General features: G+C 40.1%; 1 protein-coding gene across 1 annotated transcript in view; it reads right to left on the bottom strand.

Moving 5' to 3' along the window:
• Positions 1–4,004: 4,004 nt before the first annotated feature.
• The window catches only part of LOC101847123 (rRNA-processing protein fyv7), a 9,835-nt gene continuing 1,149 nt past the window's right edge, over positions 4,005–12,690 (bottom strand). The window contains exons 2-4 of the mRNA XM_005103513.2: positions 7,627–7,765; positions 6,920–7,007; positions 4,005–4,589 (exon numbers count right to left, since the gene is read on the bottom strand). Coding sequence (XP_005103570.1) covers positions 4,416–4,589; positions 6,920–7,007; positions 7,627–7,765 — 401 coding nt within the window. The 3' untranslated portion in view covers positions 4,005–4,415. The remainder of the gene's footprint in view (positions 4,590–6,919; positions 7,008–7,626; positions 7,766–12,690) is intronic.

Genomic DNA, 12,690 nt, shown 5'->3' with positions numbered 1-12,690 from the left:
TCGCAGGAGTTGCTCAGCAATCGAGATGTGCGCTATTTTAAGATTATGAAAATGACTGTGCCCGTAACTTGGTGTATTCCGGTTTGTTTGTTTTTGTCGTGTGCTACTTGAATTTGGGGTTGTCGTGATTTGTTCAAGAAATGTGTGAGTTCAAGTTGTTCGGGAAATGTTCAAAGAGGCACAACTGCACTGGGACTGGGTGACACAAACGGCGAATACTAAATGTTTGCAAATAACAAAATGGGCAAAAGTCAGAAGGAAAAAAGATGGGAAAAAAAAAGCCAAAAAACCCTGTACTGTATTATTAAACATGATATATATGTGAGGCTTCTCTCTAGTTAGTTGTGTTGGTGATACAGGAATTGTATACATTTTGATCACCTCAACCATTGCACTGTTTATTCGAAGTGCCCTTTTGATTTTAGCAGCGTTTTCGTTCACCTAAGCAAGCTATTGATCCAGTCTAGCACAAGCACGCACACACGCACGGCAGGATGTGAAAATTCTTTCTTTTTTTTATGTCCGAATCTCACAATGAAATTGTTTTAAATTCAAATATAAAGAAACAAGGGTACCGTACAAAAATATTGGGGACCTAAAAACCTGCTGACTATGTGCGTGTTGACTTTGTGTGTGCTGCTAGACTGACTAGTTGTGTGGATAATTCTTCCACTTCCGCTATCTCGGAGGACAAGCCTAAACCAGCCTCGATGTTTTCCGGGGTTTTTTATCTCTACATTGTATACTCCGGAGTCCTTGGTCTAATTTGGCTGGGAAGGGAATCTTGGTTTACCTATCACCTTCAGCTCTGTGAACTATTTCTAGACAAGGTGTGTGTCGTTGTATGTTTACGTCAATTTTGCTTTGATAATTTCTTTTGGGGGTTTTTACCAGTCTGGCTTGCCGTTGGCCAAGGCACGTATGTGCATGCGTGTGTGTGTGTGCATGCGCGTGCTTCGTCCCTATTTGCGTAGACTTACTTGAACTTGCCCAAGATCTTTCCCTAAGGATAAAGTTATCGTTCTTACGAATAACCTTTAATTTAAATGTACGAGCTTAATGTATAACAACAGAGGTGAGAGGTCACGCAGCACAAAATGAGAAAAACACTGAACTGTAAAAATAATATGTACAGTGAAACGATCCTCAAAGTCAAAGTCTAAATAATAAACTGCTCAACAACACCAATCTAAGTCTAATCAGATGTTTTGTCTGTTCTATTTTCCGTTGCTGTTCTCTTTGACTTGGCCATTTTGCTGAGTGGAATCGTCGCTGTTTTGAAATATGTTTTGAGACATTAGACAAAGGGTAGAGGCCAATAGATACATGGAGATTATAAAGACATTAGTCAGAGAACTGTATCCTGTCATACAAAAAGGGAGCTTGTGTATTTACAACAGATTAAATTATATATTATATATATGTACATGTATATGAAATATATAATATTATATTGTTTGTAAAAGTATGAAAAAATAAAACTACACAAAATCATCAACTTTTTCAATGTTTTATTATTATTACTTGCTATTTGCGTTCGTTTGTCGATAGACAGTGTACAGTGTTTGCTGTTAGATTTTCTGCTCTAAATGCAAAAATGTCCGTCCCCCCCTTTTGGGGGTCTCTTGTCACTTTTTTTTAAGGTGCATAGTATCATCACTGAGGTTGTTCTTTTTCTGTGTGTTAGTGTTAGGTAAACCAAACGTGGCTGAGAGTTCTTTCTGAAAGACAGAACAATGTTCACTACCATGATCACACAGTGTTAATGGCGATGATATATGAGAGGAGAAGATCTCTTTGGTGTTCTGCAGTTGCAGTTGCTGCTGCTTCCACCACGGATCATGATAACAGTGTTGATGATGTAATGATGAAGATGACGGAGGACCATGGTTAGGTTAACATTAACCTCATTTTCATCTTGTCGCCAATTTATGGGGATTCCCATATTTTCAGATCCCAATCCATTTATGTAAAAATGTATAAGAGCATACAATTTGTTAAGATTTAATACAGGTCGGAAAAGGAGGAAAAGCCGTTTCGGATCGACAATTGTTCTTCTCATGTCACTGGGATTTTAAAGAAATAGTTAGCATATTAGCTCATATTAGTCGAGTCCAGATCTTGGATGTAATGTCACCATCTGGAATTATTTTCTGGGTGAGAAGCCACCATACTAGAAAGTTACAGAGACGTGAAGCAGTCTTGCCCCCCACATCACTTTGCATGGAAACATTCTTGATATAAGGCCTCCATGTTATACATATATATACTAAGTGTTTCTGTGTCCATGGTTTTAATTAAGGGGGTGTAGCTATGGTCAACACCCAAATGCTATAGTTTTTGGTCTAACGCTTGCTTTTCTGCATCAAAGGGGGTGACATAGTACAAAAAAAGGTTACCAAGCAAAAAATTCAAGATTTTAGCCATAATAATCTCGAGCCATCAAAAATATAGGATTGATTCAGCATTTTTAAAACCAATTTTATATTTTGTCAATCATCAACATGCTTCAAGATAGAAGCCTAATATTTGGCATGGCGATTACTGTTGGTAGGTAGAACGACCTTACAGAGCCAAATTTGAAATTTTTGTACTGACTTGTGAGCCTTACAGTCCTTGTTATGCACTACATTCAGGTCTCCAATATTTTCAGATTTTGTAAAATAAAAAAAGCCTAAAATTTCAAAGGTGTACCATAAAAAGAAAAATGCTACTGTAAGGTTATAGAGAAATGTGCATAAAAGATTGTGTGCAAATTTGAAACAATTCTGACAGTAACTTTCAGAGATCTACTCAATATAGTGTTGCTACCTGGTCAGATAAACAATTCTGAGAAAACTGCAAAGAGAGATAATTTTTGGTGAAGATTTTCCTACATTGCTACCTTTCTCAAATGCATTTTCCAGCTATTTCTAAGTTTGATAAGGAATTAGGCTTCTAAAGATGGATCCTTGATATTGATATCTGTTAAGATACTCCAAAATCCGAAAACTGATATTTTTTTCAAATTTTTTACTGATCTGACCAGTGGATCCCCTTAATCCACTTCATGAAATTCGGCCCAAATCTAATACCCAGTGCTCGTCCGGGGATAGCTTCTCAGATACACACCAATCGTCCAACTCGCAGCCTTGAAAACAAACACGTTTGTTTTTTAGGGTCACCGTCGGCTTCATTCGGGTGTGCCAGGATGGTCGCTTTTCGCCTTCAATGTGACTAGCCCCGCCTACCACACTGAACCGAACCGGTTGTACCAACAGACACTGGGTATGAGCTACATTGTATTGAGAATGCTATGGCTATTAACTGTTTAAAATCCACTGCAACGAAGATTCTTGACGACTTCTTTGCTATATTTAGATCTTACAGATCATTTCCCATCCCTTCCTTTCATCAGTGCCATTTCCTATTTTCCTATCTGAAACAAAGGGATAAGATTTCAGCTAAATTTTTGGCCACCAGTTACCAAGATTCAGTAAAACTAAAACATAAAATTGTCATTCGATAGATCCCTTTCCTTGTGTATTATACCCTACTCATTCAGATTCAGATGAAGAAAGGTACAAATGTGTCTTGATCTGATCAGTTTTAGCGCCACTGGCAAAAGTCAGTTCAAATTTCAATCAGCAGATTCCAATATCTGCTTATATTTGGGACAATAGTTGTCAAGAAAGCTGGACGGCCTATACACATATATATATATATATATATATATATGGTGTCGTAACCTTTACGCCATCAAGGCTCATCACATGACGTCCCTAAAATACCTTGGCTAGCCAGTACAATACATTGCAGCATACCACCTCAGTTCCTTATCACCCCTTCCCCCCCATCCCCCACACACACACATTGAAGAAGCCTACTAGGAGCACATGGCTACCACTCACATTGTTCACTCTATCCATAGATGTTTTATGGAACCCCCAAAAAACAACCCAAATTGCTGAACAAGCACATAATGTAACAGTTTCTGAAGTTGAAAGAATACCTCTGAACATGAGTATTGATAAATAACACTTTATTGGACTTCATGCACATTCAGACTGAGTGAGAGAGCAATAAAAACAAAAGAACCAGGTGTACATTTCAGTACAAAGGAGAACCAATCACCTTGTAACAGACATCAGGCAAAACGGAGATGATATATATACAAGGTACAAAATTATTTACAGTACAGCAGTCCAACAACTTATTTCAAGTTCAAGCCCAGCAGCACACAATCAAAAGCCTCACTAGAGACGCATCCAGCTGGACAAATTCACAACAACCAAAACTCTCACACTCACAATGCACAAACCTCCCTCTCATATCCAGAGCCTATCTATCATTTTTTTTTTTACATCACCTGCATTCACAAACACAAACACAACATTACATACATACACCAAAGAAACAAAAAACAAAACAAAATATTAAGACCCTCCTCCTTTCTGCTTCTTGATCTTCTCCAACAAGACTTCCATCTGATGCCTCATGACCGGCTGGCCTTTGCTTGTCTTCTTGCACAGTTTGAGGTGCTGCTCTCGCTTCCGATCTTTGTACGCCTTCAAGGCCGTTTCCTTTTCCTGCTGCACCTGCTGTCCTTCCTGCCATACAGATTCACACAAATACATATATATATATACATGAGCACTACTTTGTCTCACAAGATGTCTGTGATTGCATTTATCGTAAAATAACAGAAACTTTGTTTGAGTAAGAGAAGCATGTCGACACAATAATGGTCATTTTGTGCTGGGGAAAAGTAAGACAGACAGAACAGACAGAAACAACAGAGGGAAATTAAAGAAGTAGGACCTACCAGCGGCGCCCTCCAACAACCCGCAAATGACAGAAAGAACTTTGTCATCTGAACCAAAAAAAATTTTTAAGTCAGACGAAGCAAATCACCTGGGTGAAGTTTTACTGCAATGCCATTTTATAATAATCCGAGTCAGATGATTCATACACTTTCCTAACCCCCAACCCCTCCCTTAATACCACAAACTTGTGTCTGCCGTGTATTATTTTCAGAGAAATTGTGCATACCCACCACCAGTTATTTGACATGTCTGAGATATAATGGTGAGGCTCTTCAACCTGTATATCAAGGGCCAAGAGTTCCATTGAGCAAGGATGACAATGACACAGCTCAGATTGGCTACCGATATAATAGGCAGAATCAAAGTACCCCCTCCCCCCACCAGTTGATACATGTGTAAATTGAGTAGATGGAGATGGGAAAATCTAAAACAATCAATCATGCTGATGATGTTGTGGTATTTACTGAACTGGAGACAATTTTCTCAGCTTTGAGAAGTGGATCTGAACAGGCAAAAACACCTCTCAGGAACCCGCTGAATTGCTGAGCGAGCTGAGGCTATCTGTGCATATGGTCAATAGTTAGCCACTTCTCTGAGTCCACAGAGAGAAGAGATTTTATTTAGCAAGCTTGTCTCAGCCTTTCCACTGTCTGTTAGAATGTAGCTCCCTTTACATGGTTAAGTGCAATGATGTGCGTGGAAGAGAGACAGTGGGGAGGAAAAGTGTGTGTATATATATATGGGTGTGCACATGTGCATGCCTGTGTGTATGTGCATGGGTGTGTGCGTGCGAGTGTGGTGAAAGACCAAATCAGTGTGGCAGGATCTACACAAAAAAGATGCATCTTATCTGATCTCTGAGTTATAGCCCGATGTGTGTGGAAGAGAGGAAGTGGGAGGAAAAAGTGTGTGTATATATATATATATATATATATATATGGGTGTGCACATGTGCATGCCTGTGTGTATGTGCGTACGTGCATGTGTGTGTGGTGAAAGACCAAACCAGTGTGGCAGGATCTGGACATTAAAGATGTATCTTATCTGATCTCTGAGTTATAGCCAGAGTTCTCTCTGAAAGGCAGCATTAAAGTAGCCAACTACTGAATGATCAAAATAACTTTCAAACAGCAGGAATCTGACTACAGCACAGATTTTAAACTCTCTTTTCCCTTCAGTCTACTATGCCAATTCTTCACAAACAGACGAAAGTCTTACTCATAGTTCAGTTTTTCCTTCCTTTTCATGTTATTCGTTTCAGTTAAATATATGTACAGTGGGGGTCGCATTCAACGAGGTTGCCGGGACCAGCTTGTTGTCCTCGTTTGATCCGACCTCTCGTTGAATGTGACTACGGCTAAAGTAAAGAAAGAAGACAAGTTTTTATATTATAGGATGTACCAATACCACTAATTAAAACAGTTGTTCCCCCTGAAGACGAAAATTTTAAACAGCATCAGTGTACGCGTGTTTGAGCTGTGTTCTGACCGTCATTTATGTTGGTTTTTTAAAAACATTTTCCCGAACACCTCTCTTGTGGAAACATACCCTCTCACATCTAGGGCTAGATGTCTACATAAAGTAAAGGCGGGAGATTGCATTTTCTGATCAGGGGAAGAAAAGAAAATTGAAAAAAAATGAAGATCTCGACCTAGACCTACCCATCCAGAGTTCATCCAGTTTCACACATCCTGCATCACGTTCCCACCCATCCCCTCCCATCCCTACTGTAGGCTAACCCTTGGCCATCCTCTTGGCTTTGGGGCCCATATTAGGAAGCACACAAGATCTAGCAATACAATGTGTTAAGAATCGAGGATGGGTCTTGTGCTTTGCATGAGATGGAGAGAAAGGAGAAAAATTCTTCGCTTTTGGGGCCCCTAATTGTAGTTATTTGGTTATCGCGACCTCGTTGAAAGTGAATTCGGTCTGTTTGCAACCTCGTTGGAGCCGACGCACAAAGAGATATAGAGGAAAAAATCGGGGTTTAAGGATTGCCTCGTTGGAGTCGACTTCTTGCTGAATGTGACCTCATTGAATGCGACTCCCACTGTACCAAAACATTATTTTGTCCTCTTCTTCAAAAAAGTAACAAACAACAGATTAAAACTTACCTCTTGCTTTTTCCTCCTTTCCTCTTGTTTTTTCTGAGCAACTTTCTGCGCTGCACTGAAGGCATGAGATTTCTTTCCTTTATCTTTCCTGTAAGCAAAATGTACATTAACAAACTTATGATTTACTTGAATTATACGTCTCTGCTAGCGTGCAAGATAAAACGATACACAAGGTCAACCCTAGCGTACTGTACAAACAGTTGTGGTCTTCATCCCTTGAACAAAGCGAAGAAACAAAAAGTCACAGAGAATATTTAAATTGACAAACACCTGAAACAGTGTAGTTCCAATGCATTTAGAGTGTAAAATTAAATACTTCTCGACTTTCCAGAAAATTTCCTCTAACCTACCCAAAGTTGAGTCAAGAATTCTCCTGTAAAATGGCCCACTGAGAGTTTAATGTCAATAACTCCCATCCACACAATTTAGATCACGTAGAAGGTCGAATGCTTCCAGTCTGCCTCTTAGGGCCAACCTTTGCAGTATAGGCTACATTCCAGGATAGAGTGTCTAGAAAAGTACCATACAAAATTAGTCGGACGGACAGACAGACACGGCTGTTTTGCTCCAGCATTTCTAGTCCTCAGAAATGGTGCATATAAAAACAAATTATAATAACAGAGAGCATTTACAGCACAAATTCCCTGCAACCTCACAATTAATGAGTCCAGTAGCCTAACCACTATACTACTGACATATCTACTAACCCGTGTGGACTGAGAAAGGCTAAAGGTCTGTGCTTCTCCGGTTCTTTTCCCTCACGGATCTTTTGCTGCTTCTCTTTCTTCAGAAGCTTCAGGTATTCATAAGCAGCTTTTTTCTTCCTTTTATCAGCAAATCCTTGCCCTGTAGATCAAAAGGAAGAAAAGATTATGGTGCAGACATTACTTACGTTATTCGGAGCACTTGAAGCAAACTTAAACATAAATTCACCCTCCTCCCCTCCACCCCCCGCCAACTGACAACCATTTCCATCCCTCATTCAATCTTATAATGTATAACCTCTACCATACAATATAGTCATCGCACAATCAACAAAATGCATGGAAAAAAGGGAATTATTTAGCTTTGCTACTGAAAGCTGTCACTCTTTAGCTTTAAAACATAAAAAATTCAGTTTGTGATTTGTTTATATTACAAAAATAGTCAAACCTGCTCCAGCAACCACCTGTCCAAGATAATCATCACCTGCACAAATGACCACTTACCACCCCCACTTGTGTTATCAACTATATATTATATACAATGTGTCACGACGCTGTGGAATCATCAGGCCCTAGTCAATTTTTGGGCATGTGGAGTTATTGGTTTCATCAAAAAGCTTGTTCATTTGCCTTGCTTCCGAGGGGGGAAAAACCCCATCAATCTTGAATAGAAGTCGTGATATTTGCAATTGAAGGAGGTTGGGGGTCACCCTGGTGTCAGAGGCAAAATTAGCAAGAAAATAGCCGCCAAAGTTTGGTGACTTCTAAAGCTAGAGAGTCCTTGAAAACTTCAAATTTACAACTTTTGTGCCTTTAATCAATGTTTTTTCATTAAAATCCACATAGAAATGTGTTTTAGCATGGACATATATACTAAAAAGCAAAAATTCAATAAAAATTACCAAACAGGAAGAAAAATGACGTCTTCTTTGATTTCATTATATTGAAAGGCGCCTGATTTCACACACTGTCTCCCATACACCGCCCACAGCATTCACTTGCCACTTTACTAATATTCACGCAAGGCGTTTTCATAATTACTCTATGTATCATCTTTAAAATTATAATGTTCACCTTGTTAAAAGTACATACAGATGGGACTGAGAAGAGAAAGACTCAATTTATGAGGATCAAAACTTGGACTAGAATAAATTAGAATAAGATCAATCTTCTACTTTGGAATGTTTTATACAGACTTGATGGATTCAGGCAATACAGTTTTGAACCCTCAGATTTCCGACTATTTTTTGTGTAAGTAATTCTAATCTCTTTTTCAATTAACCTACTTTGAAATCCACAAGAAAATATCCCAAAGGTGCTTTAATTTTGGATTTAAATTAAATACCTTTTGGTGACTATTTTGTACGAGCAACAGTGGCACTGTGTAGCAAAACAAATAGGGTATGCCCGAGATCAAGCATAGCCACACAGAATTTAATGAATACAAGTAAAAAAAATTAAATATCTACATATGTTTCTAGGCTTTTAGTAGCAAATGGCAATATGAGAATAGAATTACAGAAAAAAAAGGCCTAATTTTCAGGAAAATTTGAGGAACAAATCTAACCTATATCTGAATCAAACATGCCTATTCTGCCTACAGTCGAACCTTCCTTGATGGAAACCCGCCATAAGGGAATCTCCCTCCTTGATAAATTCTTCTATCATTCCCCTATAATTACAGTTATTATCTCTCTTTAAAACTTTAACCTGCTCAACCCAGAAATGGAAAGAAGTTCCTTCCCTTGGGAGGGTTCAATTTGTTCAAGACGAAAGGAATTTAAAAATGCTTTGCCCGCTCTTCTGCCTTGATCTGAAACAAAACTCACAAGTTTGGTTTCATCAGCTCTAAACTTTTTGCTGTGCCTCCAGATGCAGATGGTCAAGGTGGTGCGGTGTAGCCAGAGATGAGACAATAATTTGACCAATGTCTTCCCCCCTTATCAAACAGCCAGCTGAGAAAAAGGCTCCTCAAATCCTTGGTTGTTACGAACTAATAGATAGTATAGTAATGTTACATTCACTGGCAGGGTACGGAAACCAGTCATTTCGCCACACTGTCACCTTGTCACACCCCAAATCAATTATGTGTGACGAAATGACTTCGCTTAGTATCTCCAAAATTGTTATACCAATTGTTAATGCTAGTAGAGCTTAGGAGGATCAGTGCCAGAAGTAGTCTTTATTCTAAATCACCAGTTCAAGCATGTAATCGTTGGGCTGCGACCTCCTGTTTTTAAGTACACTGCCCCCCCCCCCCTTCCACACACCACCTAACCCTCCCAAAAAAATTGTGATTTGCGACGATTGCCACGACAATGCGCATTTGATGTTTGCAAGTGTGTGGCGACATGGCCGTCTCCATTCAATCTTGTGGATTTGGGTGAGACGAGATGATAGTGATGTCTTGACTGCACCGATGAGACGAAATGACTAGTACTCCAAGTGGAATGAATCCGGTTGATTGTGCTTACACTGATTTTTATTAAAATAACTACACCAATGGGTGGCGCTAAGGGTGGAAACAAAGGAGAATTATTCAATTGTTTTAGATTTTGGTATTTTTTTACTTTCCCTCCCGTCTCACACTCAGCTACCAGTTGTCTATTTTTTATTAAATATTGATGCGCTGAACACGAATCAACTTCATTTCCGTCGCAAATTAATAGTTTTTTAAAGATTTCATTACCGAGATAGACATGCTTTAGACCAATCTGCCCCACTGGGGTAAAAGAAAATCTGGGGGATTACACAGGGGGGCATGCCCCCCTGTTTTTACCCATAAGTTAGATTTGAAATTGTCTTGAAAATAATTGATTTGCGACAGTTTTAGTGGCTTTTTGTGTGATCTGCGGCAAACAGTACTGCAGTTTGACCCCTGAAACAGTGCATCTGTGTGCGGGAGTGAAAGTAAAAATTTACCCAGATTTTAATTAGTCAAACAGTGGTCCTACAAAACAAGATGCAAGCACTGGTGGCACTGAGAAAGTAAGACTGACACTGACACATGATAAGGCAAGGTCTGCAGTGTTAGGCCTTAGGCCTATAGGCTTATAGAATAGCTATCTTTGTCTCTATCAAGAATACCAGATCTAGATTCTAGATCTATTACTAGATCTACATATTAGATCTAATCTAGATCTAAACTCTAGATCTAATCTAGAATGGAGTGTCTACGTACGCGGTAACCGCGTACGTAGCCTCGGGGTCTACGTACACGGTAACCGGGCCCGTAGCCTCATGGTCTACGTACACGGTAACCGGAAGGTCCAAGAGATAGTTCACTCAGCCATGGTTACCGGGCAACATGTGGCTAGCTGCAGCCCGTCAGCCAGAAGCTGATTGGCTGTGGTAGGCTAATGGTGAATATTGTGTTGGGCCTATGATTCCAGTTTTAGCAGTTCGGAAACTTCTGAAACAGTGCTGTAAATATATGAAGCTTAATCTACCTATTCCAGGAAGGAGTTTTGGTGGCCGAATGGACAGCGTGACTGCGTTCGGAGAGAACGGGCGTGGGATCGAATCCGAGGAAGAACTTTTTTTTTTCTGTCCCCCTCTTTTCTTCTCCTCCTCCCAACTGACCAACAATTTTCCCCCATAATTATAATTCGTTGTTTTGTAGTTTTTTATGTAGTGATTAAGCACGCACATTCTGGTTTTGCCCTCAAGAGGAGCTTTTAGCTCTTTTCGATCATATCTTCATCTAGCAATTTTATAGGCTAAGTGTTCCGTTGCAGCCTATGCCTCGAACGTCTGCAAATACATGTAATTCATTGATTTGATAAGTGATAGTAATCTGAAGATGAATTGAAACTCTCTCTCTCTCTCTTCTCTCACTCTCTGTCTCTCTCTCTTCTCTCACTCTCTGTCTCAATCTCTCTCTCTCTCTCACACACACACACACAAACACACACACACATACACTATCTCTCTTTTTATCTCTCTCTCTCTCTCTCTCACACACACACACACACACCCACACATACACTATCTCTCTCTCTCTCTCTTTCTTTCTCTCCTCTCTCTCTATCTCTTTTACTTCCCCCCCTCTCTCTCTCTCTCTCTCTCACTCTCTGTCTCAATCTTTCTCTCTCTCTCTCCCTTCTTTCACTCTCTCTCTCTCTCACACACACACACATACATACAAACACACACACCCACACACTATCTCTCTCTCTCTCGCTCTCTCTCTTTCTTTCTTTCTCTCCTCTCTCTCTTTTACTTTTCCCATCTCTCACTCTATCTCTTTAACTTTTCTCCCCTCTCTCTCTCTATTCTCTCACTCTCTGTCTCAATCTGTCTCTCTCTCTCTCTCTCTCTCTGTGTCTCTCTGTCTCAATCTCTTTGTCTCAATTTCTCTCTCTCTCTCTCTCTCTCTCTCTCTCTCTCTCTTCTCTCACTCTCTGTCTCAATCTCTCTCTCTTCTCTCACTCTCTGTCTCAATCTCTCTCTCTTCTCTCACTCTCTCTCTCTCTCTCACACACACACACACACACATACAAACACACACACCCACACTATCTCCCTCTCTCTCTCTTTCTCTCCTCTCTCTCTACTCTCACACACACACATACAAACACACACACCCACACTATCTCCCTCTCTCTCTCTTTCTCTCCTCTCTCTCTACTCTCACTCTCTGTCTCACTCTCTGTCTCAATCTCTCTCTCTCTCTCTCTCACACACACATACAAGCACACACACACACACCCACACATACACTATCTCTCTCTCTCTCTTTCCTTCTCTCCTCTCTCTCTCTATCTCTTTTACTTTTCCCCTCTCTCTCTGTCTCAATCTTTCTCTCTCTCTCGTCTCACTCTCTCTCTCTCTCACACACACACACACACACACAGGCATGCCCCCCTGAAACCCCCCTTCCTATTTTTGTTAGGTCAGGGGGGCCGGGGTGAGGGATATGAAACTGTACTTTCTGCGACAGGTCCCCGGTGCTCACCCGCAAAAAAAATACTACAAAACCCACTATCCCCTGAGGCTTAGGGTTCTTCATGTTTTTCTTCTCTAACCGAATAGTATTTACCCATTCCCCCCTCCAAAAATAATTTT

Source organism: Aplysia californica, unplaced genomic scaffold (genome assembly GCF_000002075.1).
Source record: "Aplysia californica isolate F4 #8 unplaced genomic scaffold, AplCal3.0 scaffold00376, whole genome shotgun sequence".
Taxonomy (NCBI): domain Eukaryota; kingdom Metazoa; phylum Mollusca; class Gastropoda; order Aplysiida; family Aplysiidae; genus Aplysia; species Aplysia californica.
Note: the sequence above shows the minus strand (reverse complement) of the source record. Positions and strands in the feature narration are given on the sequence as shown.